A 19,433-nucleotide genomic window follows, 5' to 3' on the forward strand; every position below is an offset into this window, starting at 1 on the left:
AGAAGATGACTTCTGGCAGACAGCACTGCTAGGGAGCAGGTTTCCGGGTGGGGAGAGAGGATAAGGCTGGGGAGAGAGGATAAGGCTGGGGAGAGAGGATAAGGCTGGGTGGAAATGGGAAGCCTTTTTTGGTTATTTTCCTTGCAAACAAAACATTTAAAAACAGTTGATACTGGTCTTTATCTTTGTATGCATTGCTCCGTTCCTTATTTGTACTTTTTATTTAGAGTGACAGCCAACAGGTACAAGAAAATATCAAATGCAAATATGATAACTGAATATATGAATATGACTTTGAATGTTATACCTGTACGTGTAACCCCACTTCTGGAAAAAAATGACAAACTACCGAAAAACTAACTATATTTTATCAACAGTTGTGTTGCTCTCTATCTATGTGAAATAATAAATATGATGTAAAATGATTGAAATACATCAAAATTAGACAAAGCTTCCTTACCAGGCTCAGCCTTTTTCTTCATTGATGCCTTCTTCTTAGAAGGGTCCTGAGCCTTGGTCTGCTGAGCCTTGGTCTGCTGAGCCTTGGCCTCCTGAGCCTTGGCCTCCTGAGCCTTGGCCTCCTGAGCCTTGGCCTCCTGAGCCTTGGCCTCCTGAGCCTTGGCCTCCTGAGCCTTGGCCTCCTGAGCCTTGGCCTCCTGAGCCTTGGCCTCCTGAGCCTTGGCTGCAGTCTGCTGGGAGCCCACTGGGGGCACTGCCATCACAGGGACCTCCTTGGTGACAGCCTCCAGGACTGGGGCAGGCTTGGAGGGGGCCATGGGGGTAGGGGCTGAGGCAGCCAGGGTGGTGGGTGCCTGGGCTGGCTCTACCTTAGCCACCTTCTTCTCCTTCTTCTTCTTCGGTGCAGGGGCAGGTGGGGCCTCTACAGCGGTGGGAGCTGGAGCAGGGGCAGGGGTTGGTTCAGGGGCAGGGGCAGGAGCAGGAGCAGCGACTCTTTCTGGGGCTGGGGTTGGTTCCGGCTCAGGCTCGGCCACTTGGTCCTCCTCTGGTTCCGATTCTGGCAGCTTCCCATTGGGCTTGTCTTCCTTCTTCTTACCACGGTTCTTCTTCTCAGACGCCTTAGATGATTAGAATAATACATTTGATTTAGAACACACTTTTACATTATATGACAAATCACAATGTGCTACAGTATGTACACTACAAAAACACACACACACAGCTAGAGTAACTCCACAAAAAGGAATTTTGGGTAGCGGTGTGTTTTGTCTCGTTTTACCTTGTCCTTCTTCTTGTCCTTCTTGGTCAGTTGGCCAGGAGGAGCCATCTTGCCCAGCTCTCTACGCTGCTGGGCCAGAGCCTCCTCATACGAGGTCTCCTTCATGGAGAAGAATGAGACAACATATAACAGTTAACGTAAGACATGATCAACACGACGACAACAACTGTGTGTCTCAGTTGGTAGAGCATGGTGCTTGCAATGCCAGCGTTGTGGGTTCGATTCCTGCTGGGGCCACCCCATAAGAAAAGTATGCATGCATGACTGAGTCGCTTTGGATAAAAGCATCTGCTAAAATGGTATATATTAAGATTATTATATTAACAACAACAGTTAGGCTACCTTCATGGAGAAGGTGGAGACCAGGACGATGCCGAGCGCTGAGATGACCATGAAGCCTCCAAATACCATGATGCCTAGCGTCTGAGGGTCATACAGATCCATGATGACCACTATGACGGGTTCGCTGTCCTGTTGGTTGGGGAGAAAGAAAAACTGAAATTATTAGAATTGTATTTCATCTTTATTTAAAAGGACCAATGGAATGGCCTAAAAAAGGTGCAAACTTCGCCCACCCAGAGCACTGGGCCATGCAAAACAAACTCGCCCAGTGAAAGAGAGAGGGCGGGAGAGTGTGAATGCGTGTAAAATTATCTGAACAGTACATATGGTTTCAGTGTTTTTATAACATTGTTGGACAAGTTTAAAAGCTCTTTGTTCCTTTGTATCCATAGAGACAGTTATTTTTTCCTATAGTTGCACGCATTTTGAATGTCTTAAGCTTTAACAGTACTTGTGGCTGTGTGTGAATGTGTGTCTGCTTGCGTGTGTTAATGTGTGTGTAAGATATATATATATAGGGGCGGCATGTAGCTCAGTGGGTAAGAGCGTTGTGCCAGTAACCGAAAGGTTGCTGGTTCTAATCCCCGAGCCGACAAGGTGAAAAATCAGTCGATGTGCCCTTAAGCAAGGCACTTAACCCTACTCTGGATAAGAGCGTCTGCTAAATGACTAAAATGTAAATGTAATATATTTAAATATATAAATAACTACAAGAACATTGATAAGAGGGAGTAGGCCTACTTAAACATTGGGAGCATTAATAGCTAGCTGTATGTTAGTGACTTTTGTGTTGTTTATGGTGAAAATGCATTAAAACATTCTGATGTAGATAATTGAGTGTTTCCGTCCCTTACAATCAAAGCATAGTATGCCTGTATCTCAATACAATGCTTTTTAAAATGGAAAAAGCTTTCTTTAGACCCAAATTTGAGCAAATTCAAACATTTTGCTTAAATTGCCATTAATAATAATAATAATAATAATAATAATAATAATGCCATTTAGCAGATGCTTTTATCCAAAAGCGACTTATAGGATGGTCCCGGGAATTGAACCCACTACCCTGGCGTTACAAATGCCATGCTCTACCAACCTAGCTAAAAGACCACAAAATCCATTAAACTCAATTCATTATTTTAATCATTTGACAGCCCTATAAATAAATAATAAATCAGAAATTATCGGCCCGTCGATGCGGCTGATTTTTAAATACAATTTTGGAGACCCTTACTTTGGCGGTGTAGACACATTTTTGCATTTAAGCCAATTTCCTGCAATTCTACAAAATTTTCAATGGCGCTGAGAGAAAATGTTGCAGTTTTAAAGCTAATTTCCTGCAATTTTATGCATTTACCATGGCTAATGCTGTGTTGTTTTACTCAAACATAATAATATCAATACTGCTAAATTCATTGTTTTTGGAATTTTCAATTCTCCCCGACTGTCTAGCTTTTATTTTGGTGATTGTTAGTTCTCAAAGATTATATTATTTTAAAATATATTAGGTCCATTATCTTTCCTACATACTTTATATCTGGTTTTAGTCATTTAATTTTACACTGAAAGTGTTTTTCCATCCCAAATTTGTATTTTTTTGTAATACTGTTTGGACTTAGGCGACCCAGAAAGAATGCTTAGGCGGCACACCCAAGTAGTTCAATAGCAGGAAAATCCCTGTATATCAAAAGGGCACTTCAGTTCATATTACAGGCTTTTAAAATCCAATATTGGCGCACAATTTCTACTTAAAATATCAAAGTGATGCAAAAGGGACTCACTTCGAAGAACGACCCAGTAGTAATCAACTCCGATTACTGAGCAAGGCAAGGGAGTTCCACACACAGGGAAATGGATACAGTTAGGCCACTCCTAATTAAAGGGCTGTTGGTGTAACTCCAAGTTGTCTTCCTTCAGCTCTCTCATCTAGATCTTAGACGACCTTTGCTCTCAAGTTCAAAGTACCAAGTTTGCACCTCTGGCACAGTATCTGGGATTCCATACATAGGAATGCCTACACCTCGCATTTTCTTTCAATTGCAATGGCAAGTTGTGTTATAAACTACAACAAGTTTAATAAAGGGTAAATCCATTTGAAATTCAAATGACTTTTTGACAGCATTGTAGAATACCAAATACATTTAAAACTCAGTTTCACTATTCCTGATATTTAATCCTAGTAAAAATTCCCTGTCTTAGGTCAGTTAGGATCAGCACTTTATTTTAAGAATGTGAAATGTCAGAATAATAGGAGAGAGAATGACTTATTTCAGCTTGTATTTCTTTCATCACATTCCCAGTGGGTCAGAAGTTTACATACACTCAATTAGTATTTGGTAGCATTGCCTTTAAATTGTTTAACTTGGGTCAAATGTTTCAGGTAGCCTTCCACAAACTTCCCACAATAAGTTGGGTGAATTTTGGCCCATTCCTCCTGACAGAGCTGGTGTACATGAGTCAGGTTTGTAGGACTCCTTGCTCGCACACGCTTTTCAGTTCTGCCCACACATTTTCTATAGGATTGAGGTCAGGGCTTTGTGATGGCCACCCCAATACCTTGACTTTGTTGTCCGTAAGCCATTTTGCCACACCTTTGGAAGTATGCTTGGGGTCATTGTCCATTTGGAAGACCCATTTGCGACCAAGCTTTAACTTCCTGACTTATGTCTTGAGATGTTGCTTCAATATATCCACATCATTTTCCTTCCTCATGACGCCATCTATTTTGTGAAGTGTACCAGTCCCTCCTGCAGCAAAGCACCTCCACAGCATGATGCTGCCACCCCCGTGCTTCACAGTTGGGATGGTGTTCTTCGGCTTGCAAGCCACCCCCTTTTTCCTCCAAACATAACGATAGTCATTATGGCCAAACAGTTCTATTTTTGTTTCATCAGACCAGAGGACATTTCTCCGAAAAGTAAGATATTTGTCCCTAAGTGCAGTTGCAAACCGTAGTCTGGCTTTTTTATGGCGGTTTTGGAACAGTGGCTTCTTCCTTGCTGAGCGGCCTTTCAGGTTATGTCAATATAGGACTTGTTTTACAATGGATATACATACTTTTGTACCTGTTTCCTCCAGCATCTTCACAAGGTCCTTTGCTGTTGTTCTGGTATTGATTTGCACTTTTCGCACCAAAGTACGTTCATCTCTAGGAGACAGAACGCGTCTCCTTCCTGAGCGGTATGACGGCTGCGTGGTCCCATGGTGTTTATACTTGCGTACTATTGTTTGTACAGATGAACGTTTGGAAATTGCTCCCAAGGATGAACCAGACTTGTGGAGGTCTACAATTTCTTTTCTGAGGTCTTCGCTGATTTCTTTTGATTTTCCCACGATGTCAAGCAAAGAGGCACTGAGTTTGAAGGTAGGCCTTGAAATACATCCACAGGTACACCTCCAATTGACTCAAATGATGTCAATTAGCCTATCAGAAGTTTATAAAGCCATAACATAATTTTCTGGAATTTCCCAAGCTGTTTAAAGGCGCAGTCAACTTAGTGTATGTAAACTTCTGACCCACTGGAATTGTGATACAGTGAATTATAAGTGAAATAATCTGTCTGTAAACAATTGTTGGAAAAATTACTTGTGTCATGCACAAAGTAGATGTCCTAACCGACTTGCCAAAAGTATAGTTTGTTAACAAGAAATGTGTGGAGTGGTTGAAAAACAAGTTTTAATGACTCCAACCTAAGTGTATGTAAACTTCCGACTTCAACTGTGCATGTTTTCCCATGGAAGAAGTGGTGACTTTTTGGACCTGAATGACAAAACATTCAGGAGATAAAGGTGCTCAAAATTAACCAATTTTGCATATCCCACCATACCATGAGACATCCATGTCTTCATCACTGGAAAACAAAGAGGAGTTTAATATCATTTAAAAAGCTTACAAACAGGGTTGCCAAACTATTTTTAGATTAACGTTTAAAGAGCGACTGCCCCTAAAAAGCAACTTCTCCTTTTGAAAATGGCCTGTGGCATCGATACGAGTCAAATATTTATTCTAGTGTCAAAATTGACTACAAAGTGTAAATAGGATAATTTTGGTCATAAAGTCAGTCTCGTCCAAAACGGAGATTTGCGAGATAGGGAAAAAATTGTATGTCATGGAATGAAGAGTACCGTAATAGTTTTCCGTGGGTTGGGTTTATTTTAATCCTGCCCACATGCCCACTGCTGGCAGCACCCAAGTAATCATCAATTCGGTAGCTCAGCTGTACTCGACCCGATCATAATGCCCATGGTCAATTTGGTTTGACATTTGATATCCCAATGGGACTAGTAAGGGACCATCAGTAAATTACACCATGTACATGGGACAATATTTGTAAAAGTCAATAGCTCCAAATTTCAATGACTTAAAAAACCTCAAACCAACTATACATTTGAGAAATTCATATACAAATATTGAAAGCATTTAATGAGACTAAAAGATGAGCAACATGAAAATAGTCCCATTTACATTGCGTAATGTATTGACGGTCCCTAACTATCCCCAGATATAGGCAAAGTCAAACCAATTTTGCCACAGTCGCTAATTGGCTAAATCATTTGGCTAACTTTTCCCACCTGCGAACACACACAAGAGACCCACATCAAACCACACCCCAAAACCAAATCACGTTTTTATTCAGTCATGGTCGCTAGCATTTCTTAATTAACCAAATCTAAAAACAAGGCCAAATCAAGAAGTGCAGTCCCCCTTTAAGGTTAAAAAATGACATATTATTGAAAAACATTTTTTTCAAGAAATTCTAAAATCGTTTGACAAGCTTTTAAATCTCAACAGTTGATCTTTGCAGTGATGAAAACATGGTATGGTGGAGTATAATGAAGAAGTCAACATTGAGCAGCTTTATCTCTTGAATGTTTTGGGCACTTCTACAATGGGCAAACCTGTAATCAGCCCAGGTGACAGACCCAGGTCTATAGTGGTCAAGTTCCTAAGGTTCAAGGACAAGATGGCTGTTCTGGAGAGCCAAAACTTGAGAGGAATCAACATCTTCCTCAATGAGAACTTCTCTGAAGCTGTGCGCCAGAGGCGGAAAGAACTTATCCCAGATATGAAAGCTGCCAGAGTGTGGGGACATAGCTTATCGTAGCGGATGTAAGCACGTTGTCCACCCTCCCTCCCAAAAATCTGGGAGGAGTGAGAGAGCCAAGCTTCAGGCCAACATCACACACACACACACACACACACACACACACACATCCACCAACTGACACTCACAAGTGCCTGATTGACTGTCTACAGCATAACGTTTTTATTTTACAAAAACATCTCTCCATATGTCTATCGCCGATAAGCTACCCAGGAAAGGGCTAAGAATAGCCTGTATACATATACGTAGCCTTTGAAATAAGGTTAATTCAATCAATAACTTGCTAACATTGGATAACATTAAAATACAGTGGGGAGAACAAGTATTTGATACACTGCCGATTTTGCAGGTTTTCCTACATACAAAGCATGTAGAGGTCTGTAATTTTTATCATAGGTACACTTCAACTGTGAGAGACGGAATCTAAAACAAGAAAAAAAAAATCCAGAAAATCACATTGTATGATTTTTAAGTAATTAATTTGTATTTTATTGCATGACATAAGTATTTGATCACCTACCAACCAGTAAGAATTCCGGCTCTCACAGACCTGTTAGTTTTTCTTTAAGAAGCCCTCCTGTTCTCCACTCATTACCTGTATTAACTGCACCCGTTTGAACTCGTTACCTGTATAAAAGACACCTGTCCACACACAAACAGACTCCAACCTCTCCACAATGGCCAAGACCAGAGAGCTGTGTAAGGACATCAGGGATAAAATTGTAGACCTGCACAAGGCTGGGATGGGCTACAGGACAATAGGCAAGCAGCTTGGTGAGAAGGCAACAACTGTTGGCGCAATTATTAGAAAATGGAAGAAGTTCAAGATGACGGTCAATCACCCTCGGTCTGGGGCTCCATGCAAGATCTCACCTCGTGGGGCATCAATGATCATGAGGAAGGTGAGGGATCAGCCCAGAACTAAACGGCAGGACCTGGTCAATGACCTGAAGAGAGCTGGGACCACAGTCGCAAAGAAAACCATTAGTAACACACTAAGCTGTCATTAATTAAAATCCTGCAGCGCACGCAAGGTCCCCCTGCTCAAGGCAGCGCATGTCCCGTCTGAAGTTTGCCAATGACCATCTGGATGATCCAGAGGAGGAATGGGAGAAGGTCATGTGGTCTGATGAGACAAAAATAGAGCTTTTTGGTCTAAACGCCACTCGCCGTGTTTGGAGGAAGAAGAAGGATGAGTACAACCCCAAGAACACCATCCCAACCGTGAAGCATGGAGGTGGAAACATCATTCTTTGGGGATGCTTTTCTGCAAAGGGGACAGGACGACTGCACCGTATTGAGGGGAGGATGGATGGGGCCATGTATCGCGAGATCTTGGCCAACAACCTCCTTCCCTCAGTAAGAGCATTGAAGATGGGTCGTGGCTGGGTCTTCCAGCATGACAACGACCCGAAACACACAGCCAGGGCAACTAAGGAGTGGCTCCGTAAGAAGCATCTCAAGGTCCTGGAGTGGCCTAGTCAGTCTCCAGACCTGAACCCAATAGAAAATCTTTGGAGGGAGCTGAAACTCCGTATTGCCCAGCGACAGCCCCGAAACCTGAAGGATCTGGAAAAGGTCTGTATGGAGGAGTGGGCCAAAATCCCTGCTGCAGTGTGTGCAAACCTGGTCAAGACCTACAGGAAACGTATGATCTCTGTAATTGCAAACAAAGGTTTCTGTACCAAATATTAAGTTCTGCTTTTCTGATGTATCAAATACTTATGTCATGCAATAAAATGCAAATTAATTACTTAAAAATCATACAATGTGATTTTCTGGATTTTTGTTTTAGATTCCGTCTCTCACAGTTTGATACAAATTACAGACCTCTACATGCTTTGTAAGTAGGAAAACCTGCAAAATCGGCAGTGTATCAAATACTTGTTCTCCCCACTGTATATACTGGCCATCTCTGAAACTCACTTAATTCCTTTGATGATACAGCAGTAGCAAGACAAGGATATAACATCTACAGAAAAGACAGCTATGTATATGGGGGAAGTGTTGCTGTACACAATGTACAAAACATTAGGAACACCGTCCTAATATTGAGTTGCACCCCCTTTTGCCCTTAGAACAGCCTCAATTCGTCAGGGCATGGACTCTACAAGGTGTCAAAAGCGGATGCTGGCCCATGTTGACTCCAATGCTTCCCACAGTTGTGTCAAGTTGGCTGGATGTCCATTGGGAGGTGGACCATTCTTCATACACACAGGAAACTGTTGAGCGTGAAAAACCCAGCAAGGTTGCAGTTCTTGACACACTCAAACCAATGTGCCTGACATCTACTGCCATACCCTGTTCAAAAGACACTTACATTTTTTGTCTTGCCCATTCACCCTCTGAATGGCACACATACACAATCCATGTCTCAACCGTCTCAAGGCTTAAAAATCATTCTTTAGATCTGTCTTCTCCCCTTCGTCTATACTGATTAATGTGTGTGATGTTAACAGAGGTCTATTTTCTTGGTGACCTGAACATTAATTGATTAGCAACTAGCGGTCATCTCAAGAGGAAGCTTCTAACTGTGACTAATGCCTGTAATATGACCCAGGTTTTCACTCATCCAACTACAGTGCATATCAATAGTGTTGGATCTGTGACATCCACTTGTATTGATTATATCTTCACTAATGTTGCAGAGCTTTGCTCCAAAGCGATATCAGTTCCCATTGGCTGTAGCGACCATAACATTGTGGCAATAACAAGGAAAGCCAAAGTGCCAAAGGTTGAGCCTAATGTAATTTAGAAGAGATCATACAAAATGTTTGTCTCAGGACCCTTTTGTTGAACATGCATGTTGGTCTGATGTGTATGAGGAAGTGAATCCAGATGCAGCACTGGAAGTATTTGTAAAATTATTCATGACAAATTGTTGACAAGCATGCACCTGTTACGAAATTAACAGTGAGAATTTTTAGAGTCCCCTGGATTGATGATGAATTGAAAAATTGTATGGTTCAAATAAATTATGCAAAAGAGGGAGCAAACAAGTCAGACTGCTCAGCTGTAAATGGAGACATTTTGTGACTAAACTTAAAAAGAATAAGAAATTATATTACCAAACCAAGATAAAAAAAAAAACACAATGGAAAAAGACTTTGGAGTACCGTAGCCCTTTACACTCGTACCCGTAAACCGGTTAAAAGGGGCAGATTTGGGCACTAATAAGCGCCTAAATTGGAACATACAGTGGCTTGCGAAAGTATTCACCCCCCTTGGCATTTTTCCTATTTTGTTGCCTTACAACCTGGAATTACAATAGATTTTTTGGGGGGTTTGTATCATTTGATTTACACAACATGCCTACCACTTTGAAGATTCAAAATATTTTTGTGTAAAACAAACAAGACAAAAAAAAACAGAAAACTTGAGCGTGCATAACTATTCAATTTTAGTCTCATCTGACCAGAGTACCTTCTTCCATATGTTTGGGGAGTCTCCCACATGCCTTTTGGTGAACACCAAACATGTTTGCTTATTTTTTTCTTTAAGCAATGGCTTTTTTCTGGCCACTCTTCCGTAAAGCCCAGCTCTGTGGAGTGTACGGCTTAAAGTGGTCCTATGGACAGATACTCCAATCTCCGCTATGGAGCTTTGCAGCTCCTTCAGGGTTATCTTTGGTCTCTTTGTTGCCTCTGATTAATGTCCTCCTTGTCTGGTCCGTGAGTTTTGGTGGGCGGCCCTCTCTTGGCAGGTTTGTTGTGGTGCCATATTCTTTCATAATGGATTTAATGGTGCTCCGTGGAAAGTGTCGGATATTTTCTCATAACCCAACCCTGATCTGTACTTCTCCACAACTTTGTCCCTGACCTGTTTGGAGAACTCGTTGGTCTTCATGGTGCCGCATGCTTGGTGGTGCCCTTTGCTTAGTGGTGTTGCAGACTCTGGGGCATTTCAGAACAGGTGTATATATACTGACATCATGTGACACTTAAATAAAGTCCACCTGTGTGCAATCTAACTAATTATGTGACTTCTGAAGGTAATTGGTTGCACCAGATCTTATTTAGGGGCTTCATAGCAAAGGGGGTGAATACATATGCATGAACCACTTTTCCATTATTTATTTGTTAGAATTTTTTTGAAACGAGTTCTTTTTTTTCCATTTCACTTCACCAATTTTGACTATTTTGTGTATGTCCATTACATGAAGAGTTATTTATCCAATAGAAACCAGATAATGTTTTTCAATGGAAGCTTCTCTAACATTAGGTATGTACAGTGCGGTGTCCCTCAGGGCAGCTGCCTTGGGCCGTTACTCTTCTCTATTTTTACAAATGATTTGCCACTGGTCTTACACAAAGCTAGAATGACTATGTATGCAGATGATTTCACACTCTACAAGTCAGCACCCAAAGTCAGTGAGCTCACTGAAATGCTAAATAAGTAGTTAGTCAGTATTTGAATGGGTGAATAATAATAAACTGGTCTTAACTACATATACAACTAAAAGCATTGTATTTGGTTCAAAGCATTCTCTAAGACCTAAACCTCAACTGGAGTTGTGCATAGAGGGTCTGACCATTGAGCAAGTTGAGGAAACTAAACTCCTAGGTATATTATCATGGTCAACTCATATTGACAAAGTTGGTGTGAAGATGGGGAGGGGTATGTCTGTTATAAAAAGATGATCTGCATTTGACACACAAATCAAACTGTACTAGTTGTTCAGGGTCTTGTCCCATCTTGATTACTGTCCAGTAATATGTGACCGACCGCCTCGATTCGGTCTTATGTAATAAAATGTGAAATTGTGTTTTTTACATTGGGTAAAATTAGAGACTCAGAGCTAGAAACTGGTATATCATACACTGCAGTTGAGGAACAATGGGAAAGTAATTCTGCTTTGAAAGTTGATAAACTTGTAACCCCACCTTTGAGAAAATGGCCCTTGAATGTTTTGGTACACCTATTGGAGAGCTCTTTGTCAACAACCATTCAGCATCGTTAACACCCCCTTAAGCCTTAGCCGCACCCATCTCTTCAAGGATTAATGTGAGGCCATGTGATAAACACACGCTATATCAAATAAAATCTAAGTTCATTTCTCACATGCACAGGATACAGAATATGTAAATGGTACAGTGAAAGTACTTGTATAGTAGCAATATCAAACACTGAAAGTGTCCAGATACAAATATTTTATAAATATTTTATTGTTATTAGATTACGCTTACCCGACACACTTGTCTAAATTGATGGGTCATGTGAAGGAAATGCTATAAAAAACCTTCACCCACATCTAGCTAAGTGGATGGGTCACTATTGTCTAGACATGTACACATGTTCATGAAATATAATCGATGGCCGTAATCACACCCAGACACACCTGCTAATTGATAGGTCATGTATTTTGTTTAGACATGTAGCTAGCTAGGTAGCTAAACAATGAACCGGCATAATCCCAACTCATACTACTACCAATACAAACATTGTCATAGCTGTAGTATGAATCTGCAGGTAGCTAAAGATAACAAACTAGGTAAGATTAGGCTATAACTAGCAATACAAATGGATTTCTGATTAGAATAATATTACTACACAAATCATAGACGTAGCGTTTGCTAGCGAGCCAGCAAGCTAACGTTTGCTAGCTAACTAACAGTATGCTTTAACTTGCAATAAAAATGACTTTGACAAAATTATGAACTTATATCTGGAAAATTTAGCTAGACTCTTACCCGTATACATGGATGAACGCTTCACGTCAGACTGGAACCATTTAACTCTGTTTTGTTTGTAGCTACATCTTGTTTGGCCAGCTTTGTGTTAAGTCACTCCGGTTCACACTGACCGTGGCATGTGCAGAAAGTAGCCCATCACTTTTTCCTACTGATCGGTCGATAGCGCCTGCTAAATTCAGGGCATCAATGTTGTTGAGAAAAGTAGCAAAACTTTTGTAGTTCTCGATGGCTAACATTATATATTTCAAAACGGCGTGGTAGTTTGGACTGTCAACACATACTGAGTAGCTCACGTTATAGACAGAAGTGTGATACATGGCAGACCAATCCAAACTCATCTTCCGGCATGTCCAGCCCATACGTTATCTCAGCCAATCATGGCTAGTGGGAAGGTTCCTGTCTTTTTCCATGGCTAAACCAACTAGGCTTGTAATTTAACAATTTTATTCGTATTTATGGATGGAATACAAGTTTGTTATTAAGACACATGAAAGTTCACATGTTCCAGAATGCATTTCTGCCAAAAAACACATTTTGATAAAAAAAAAATAATTACGTTCAAATGCTGCTCCTGTGAAGTACAGTAGTGACGTGCGACATACGCCTAGTTTCCTGAAACAAGTCATATATGGTCAAGTGCAGCAAAGAAAGACCTAGCAAAAGTGCAGCTGGCTCAAAACAGAGCAGCACGCCTTGCCCTTAACTGCACATACAGAACTAACATGCATGCCAGTCTTTCCTGGTTGATGAGAGACTTACTGCTTCTCTTTTTATGAGAAATGTTACTGTGATAAATTCCAGATTGTTTGCATAATCAAATAACATTCAACTCAGACACCCATACATACCCCACAAGACATGCCACCAGGGGTCTCTTCACAGTCCCCAGGTCCAAAACGAATTCACGGCAACGCACAGTATTATACAGAGCCATGATCCCATGGAACTCCCATCTCCAATTACTCAAGCAAACAGCAAAATAATGTTTTGCGTTGTTTGTGGACCCCAGGAAGAATAACCTAGCTGCTGCTTCTGCAAAAGCTAATGGGGATCCTAATAAACAAATAGGTATGAAAGGTTTCGTTCAAATCAAAAGGGGTGCTGTCAAAAAGTGATTGAATTCAAATGGATTTACCCTAAACTAAACCCATTTTGGCAAATCAAAAGGAAGAAGTATTCTTGAATTGAAAGCTCTTTCTGCCACCCAAGTGCAGCATAGCCTACCTGCTCAGTGATTTTATAGGCCCAAATTATGGCTTGGTGGAATTAACTATTTGGCAAGTTATGCAAAGGGAGGAGGAAATATAAGATGCGAGTCATATCAAGAGCTTAGCCTCTCGATTTGGTTAGGAAGCAAGGCCAAGCTAGAAAGAGCAAACAGCATCCCTGCCTCTGTAACTTGCACAGCATGCTTCAAAAACAGATGTATGTGAAAAGTAAAGGCAACACACAGAGCTTGCCATGCCACCTACCTCTGAAGAAATGTCCCTTTCATGCCTATTATGCAACATCACTTTCCATCCTTCCCACTCTCTCTAATATCAGTATCCTCCATCAGAAGCTCTCCACTACAGTCCATAGAATCTTGCCTATTAGAGTTGCCACATCTCCCGGATTGTGCGGGATCCCACACCCAAACAATCATGTCTCGCATTTTATCAACAACAAATTAAAAACACCAATAATTTACAAAAAAGGTTGATTTGTCCTATATTTCAGTCAGGGTTCCTATGCATTTGATGAGAATTGACATTCCAACCTGTCTCTTTTGCAGTCACGTTGCACTTATGACAAGATATTATATGATAAAGATGAGGTGCTGGTGATGCTAAACACTTCTCCAATGGTTGTTGAGATCTGATATTCTGCACAGCGCAAGACGAGACATTGGCCAATGTCATACCATCAACCAATCACATTTGTCAAATCCTTTCGGGCTAAATTCCAGCTAAACTTGGAGTGGACAGTTAACTACCGGTACTTACAAAAAGCATCCCCTGACACCTACCAGAAATGTTTATTTGGCCAAATATTCCCAGATTTTCATAAAACAGCCACATAAGTGGTCTCTTGTTTTTCTGGATCTTGCGCGAGGCAAAAGAGTAGACTACGTACGTTTCTATTAGCTCACTCAGTGAGCAAATTCCTACTGCCCCCCAAAAAAAAAAGTTTAGGTAGGTGCCCTGGGGCCCCAAATGCGGTAGTCAGTCAGGCCCTGTATTCAGCATGTATTGACATATTTTTGCTATATTTTGCTTTTTTAATCATAAAAACACTGTCATGTAATTTCGAAATATTTTATCATGGCATGAAATGGAAATTAAGTTGTGTCATTACTAACTGGCAAAGCTAACGCGTTAGCAATAAAGTCTGGAGCTAGCCAGCTGAGAATTCGCAACTCCACGATATGTAACTAACGTTACACAGTTTATCTTGCTATGTAGCGACGTCACATCTCGAGTTGAGAATTATTAGCTAGGAGCTGGCTAGCTAACGTTAGCTAGGCTAGTAGGCTACAACAAGTTAGTTAGCTGGCTTTCTAGCTAGTTAACTTAGTTTCATAGCTATTTTACTTTTGTTATAAAATTGCGAAGTTGTCAGCTGCTGTCTAGTAAGAATCATATGGTAAATAGCTACAGTCATCATTAGCCAGCCAGCTAGCTAGCTAGTTAGTCTGACTTCCATCCATAGAATGGAAATATGGAATAAGGTTCTGACTTTTCAGAATAGTATTCTATAGGTCTTCAGAATTCATACCTTATTTTTATATATATCTGTGCTGATGTAGCTACAGTAGACCGCTTCTGGAGGCGGTTGAAGAAGCACGGATTTTGTCGTTGAATTTCTTTCAATCTGGAGTAAAATATGCAGCTATTTCCCCAAATTATCTCTCTCAGTCAGTCCGTCCGTCTGGGAATCCTCTTCCTTTCAATGGAGTCGTGGCACTCTGAGCTGGCGAGACGCCGGGCCAGTGAGGGGGTTCGATTAATCTCGCCCGGGCGCCCCTGTAGGCGTGTTTTGCATCGGCTAAAAGTTGATTGCATTCGATTTGAAACCGGGCTGCCTCCCGGGCGTGAGCCAGGAGCCAGGATGGTGCATCGTCCACAAACATACAACATATATTTTCCATAAAATATATTTTTCATTGGGAAGGCAGATAAAGCGTTTTTATCAAAATCATTCATTACTCCTCGTGCTTAATTACGTCACTTTTGTTTTGAGTCGATTTCACCGTGGACTTTGAATTGGGCACCTGGCTCACGCCCCGGATGCAGCCCGGCCCCAAAACTAACGCAATCAACTTTGAACCTGTGCTAAACACGGCCAGATTAATCGAATCCCCTCATTAATAAACAAAATTCTTAATTGGCTAAATCTACTCAATCATGGAACCAACGATGTCTGTATCTCATTATGGAAAGTGCTTCTGGGAGTTGTTGCTCAAATACTCGTTGGAATTACTTGGTTTGAATGTTGAAAGCTCATTCTAAAAACTACAAAAGATGTGGAGGGTGGGCACACTGGCAAGGATGTGAGCATCACAGATTATTTGCATGCCCCTTTGTGGACACGATTTCAGTTGAGAATATTCAAGGTAGCTATGCACATCTGTTTCTGGCACAGGAGGTTGGTGGCACCTTAATAGGGGAGGATGGGCACTTGGTAATGGCTGGAGCAGAATAAGTGGAGTGGTATCAAATACATTCGCTCCGTTCTGGCCATTATTATGAGCCGTCCTCCCCTCAGCAGCCTCCACTGATTTCTGGATCTCCAGAGGTGTAAAATTGCACTGCTTTGCTCTGCAACATAGGGTAGGATAGAGAATTCCAAGTCAGATATAGAATTCCATGGAGAATAGGAATATAAAACAGTCCTCTGTCTCTTTGAGTAGCCTATATCTAATCAGATGAGGTAATTGTTGAGTGGTGGTGAGTACAATAGAAAAGAACTGAATAGAATAGAATAACTTTATTTTCAGGGTGAATTGCCCATGATGGTCGCCATCCCTTTTCCCAGGCAGCCATGTGAAGAAGAATCGAGATCACGCAGACAGTCACCCAGACTTACACAAGAAGTGACCATCAATCAATCAATCAAATGTATTTTTAAAAGCCCTTTTTACATCAGGAGGTGTCACAAAGTGCTTTACAGATAGCCAGCCTAAAACCCCAAAGAGCAAGCAATGCAGAGGCAGAAGCACAGTGTCTAAGAAAATCTCCCTAGAAGGCAGGAACCTAGGAAGAAACCTAGAGAGGAACCAGGCTCAGAGGGGTGGCCAGTCCTCTTCTGCCTGTAACGAGTAGGTAACGGGTGGGTGGTGGGGCTCTATCAGCCGGGGTCCGGGAGAAGGTAGCACACCCAGTGAAGTCAGGTTAGGTCAGAGGTCTACAGCTGCAGTCGGAACAGCAACATGACAAGGTGGACTGGGGACAGAAACAGCCAGGAGTTCTGGAAAAATTACATATACCGGTATTCAAAGAGGAGTCTGTAATTTGTTTTCTAATGATATTTTCCATTGAAGAAAGTTCAATGTGACAATTTGATCCAACTTTAGGTCAGAGAACCTTCCACATACGTCAGTTCCATTTGTCTGTCACACACAGAAAATGGATAGAATAGATTTCTGTGCTGTCACATATGTCACTTCAGCACTACAGCCTCTGTTCAGCCATCACCTTCCAATGGCGTCACAACCGCACCTGTCACACAAAGGAAATAGATAGAAAGAGATCTCTGTGCTGTGAAGTGACGGCAGCAACCTGTGCATTCAACAGAGCTCTTATATTTCCTCTAGGGAATACAGCGTCTTCTACCTTCACCACTGACAGTGCTGTTCCAAACCATCCACTCCAGGGCCATCACAACTGCACCTGTTGGATGTGCTGAAAAGTCACTGGTCGCTGCAGGCCTCACACACACAGACACACACGTACACACACACACTTCCTGACGTGTGCCAAAAGGTAATTTTCTCACACTGCTAGCTGCAGGCACCAGGATAACTCTGTTAGAAACACTGTTAGCGCCGCAGTGACGTCTCTGTTTCTCTGGCATCTGCTGCTGCTGATAGTGTGTGTGTGTGTTACCTCGTCAGCCTTGCCTGTACTGAAGAGATGACAGAGTAAAAGCGTCACACCTCACCTTCTCTTTCTCCTTCCCTTTCCTTTCTACTGAACACAGAAGACTGCTTCTCTCAGGCGTCTAGGACACATCAGCGCCTATGAGAGAAAGGTAATGTTTTGGTTACGCTGTAGCTATATTCAACTCCATGTATGACAATGCTGTTGAAGCTTACATACATAGCTGGGGGAAGTAGTTGGGGGGTGGGGGTGCTGCGATACATTGTTGCTATATACACAAAGTCCTAAGCCAAAGAATGGAATCCGATCAATCCTCCAATGCTGACAAATGAATTGTTCTTGTGCACACAAAAATATTTGTTTTCCATTGACCCAGTAAAAATAGTAATTGCATGACCTAAAAAAAAGGAAATGCTTAATTCATGAAAGGAAATGCTAAAAGTACCTTTTAGGATTGATTAATTTGATCCATGATTAGTGAACATACCGTATAATGATGTTGAACATTTTGATGCATGTTGAGCCCAACACCAGCCTGATACAGCATTTACAATATAGCCTACCACAGTATGTTGTTGTTACGAACCCCGTGGCTCTAAACATCTAGGGTGGATGGACATGAGACCCGTAACATAAATTCATGTAAATTATAAGTGTGGCAGGGAACAGTGAGAACCAAAAATGACACAACAACCATGAACTACCGTCAAACACAAAGTGTTTATTTCTGAACACACGGTAAGGGTTTGGGAAAAAGGGCTGAGCAGGACCCAAGAAATGAAACAATAGTGTAAAACCCCCTAAACTGATCTTGCCTGCCTCAAGAACCGCTAGGCTACTGCTACCATACAAAAATACAGTGGGTGGTCCGCTCAGGTCTAACTAGTGTTTATAGACAGATTTCTTCCTACGGGTAATGTACGCCCAAGGGCAACTAGCTTAAACTCCCCTTTTCCCAGAAACACACAAAGCTACCAAACAGGGTAATCAGCAATTAAATAAGTACACACCACACAGGACACAACAGTATCCACACTCAGGTAAAGAAATAGTTTCTAATAAAGTTACCAACAGGGTAACCAACAACTTAGTGAGTACACAACACACAGGACACAACAGTGTCCATACTCACATATGGAAAAAATCTCTCTCTTTCTCAACAAACACAAGACTGGTTTTTATACAATGGGCTGTGTGATTCAACAAACGAGTAACAGGTGGTGCTATTCACAGGAATGTTCACTGATTGGTCCAATCAGCAGACACCTCAACGACCACCAATCAGGAACATACAGGACACCTGTGATTAGGGCAGAAGGAGTAGAAACACACAAAAACACAGGATACCTGTATCCGTAACACTCCCACCCTTAAAAGAGCAAACCAAAATGGTTTGCGACACACGTACTATCACAACACCCAAAATTCAATAATCATCCTGCCGGGATAACAAAAAAAAACCTAGATCATCAAACACGAGACAAAGCATCTGCCATCACATTATCCAACCCCTTTTTGTGGCGGATCTCCAAATTATAATTTTGCGCGACAAGTGCCCAACGCATAAGGCGTTGGTTCTGGTTGTACATCCGGTGGAGAAAAACTAAGGGGTTATGGTCAGTATACACTACCACTGGTAATGCACTGGAACCAACATAAACTTCAAAGTACTGCAGAGCTAACAACAAAGCTAGAGCTTCTTGTTCAATGGTGGAATAGTTTGTCTGACATTTGCTAAATTTCCGTGAAAAATAACAGACAGGATGGTCCACTCCACTCTGGTCTTGCTGCAGTAGAACAGCACCAGCACCTCTGGCACTTGCATCTACCTCCAGTTTAAACGGCCGCTCAAAATCTGGCGCAGCAAGAACAGGAGTACTACACAAGAGTGCTTTAGCAGTGTTGAAAGCAGTACAACAATCTTCAGACCATACAAATTTTCTCGCCGGACTGAGCAAATCCGTTAATGGAGCAACTA

General features: G+C 41.6%; 1 protein-coding gene across 6 annotated transcripts in view; it reads right to left on the reverse strand.

The window, feature by feature from the left end:
- LOC121576318 (ribosome-binding protein 1) overlaps positions 1-15,352 on the reverse strand; it is a 38,874-nt gene extending 23,522 nt beyond the window's left edge. For 3 of the 6 annotated variants that reach the window (XM_041889414.2, XM_041889405.2, XM_041889397.2), the window contains exons 1-4: positions 15,132-15,343; positions 1,580-1,708; positions 1,238-1,336; positions 461-1,076 (exon numbers count right to left, since the gene is read on the reverse strand). In XM_041889414.2, the coding sequence (XP_041745348.2) occupies positions 461-1,076; positions 1,238-1,336; positions 1,580-1,681 (817 nt within the window). In that variant the 5' untranslated portion in view covers positions 1,682-1,708; positions 15,132-15,343. Of the gene's footprint in view, positions 1-460; positions 1,077-1,237; positions 1,337-1,579; positions 1,709-15,131 lie in introns of all 6 variants that reach the window. The other 3 variants (XR_006002469.2, XM_041889417.2, XM_041889422.2) reach the window with 3 other exon arrangements.
- Positions 15,353-19,433: the final 4,081 nt, after the last annotated feature.

This window comes from Coregonus clupeaformis, chromosome 1 (assembly GCF_020615455.1).
Source record: "Coregonus clupeaformis isolate EN_2021a chromosome 1, ASM2061545v1, whole genome shotgun sequence".
NCBI classification, from domain to species: Eukaryota; Metazoa; Chordata; class Actinopteri; order Salmoniformes; family Salmonidae; genus Coregonus; species Coregonus clupeaformis.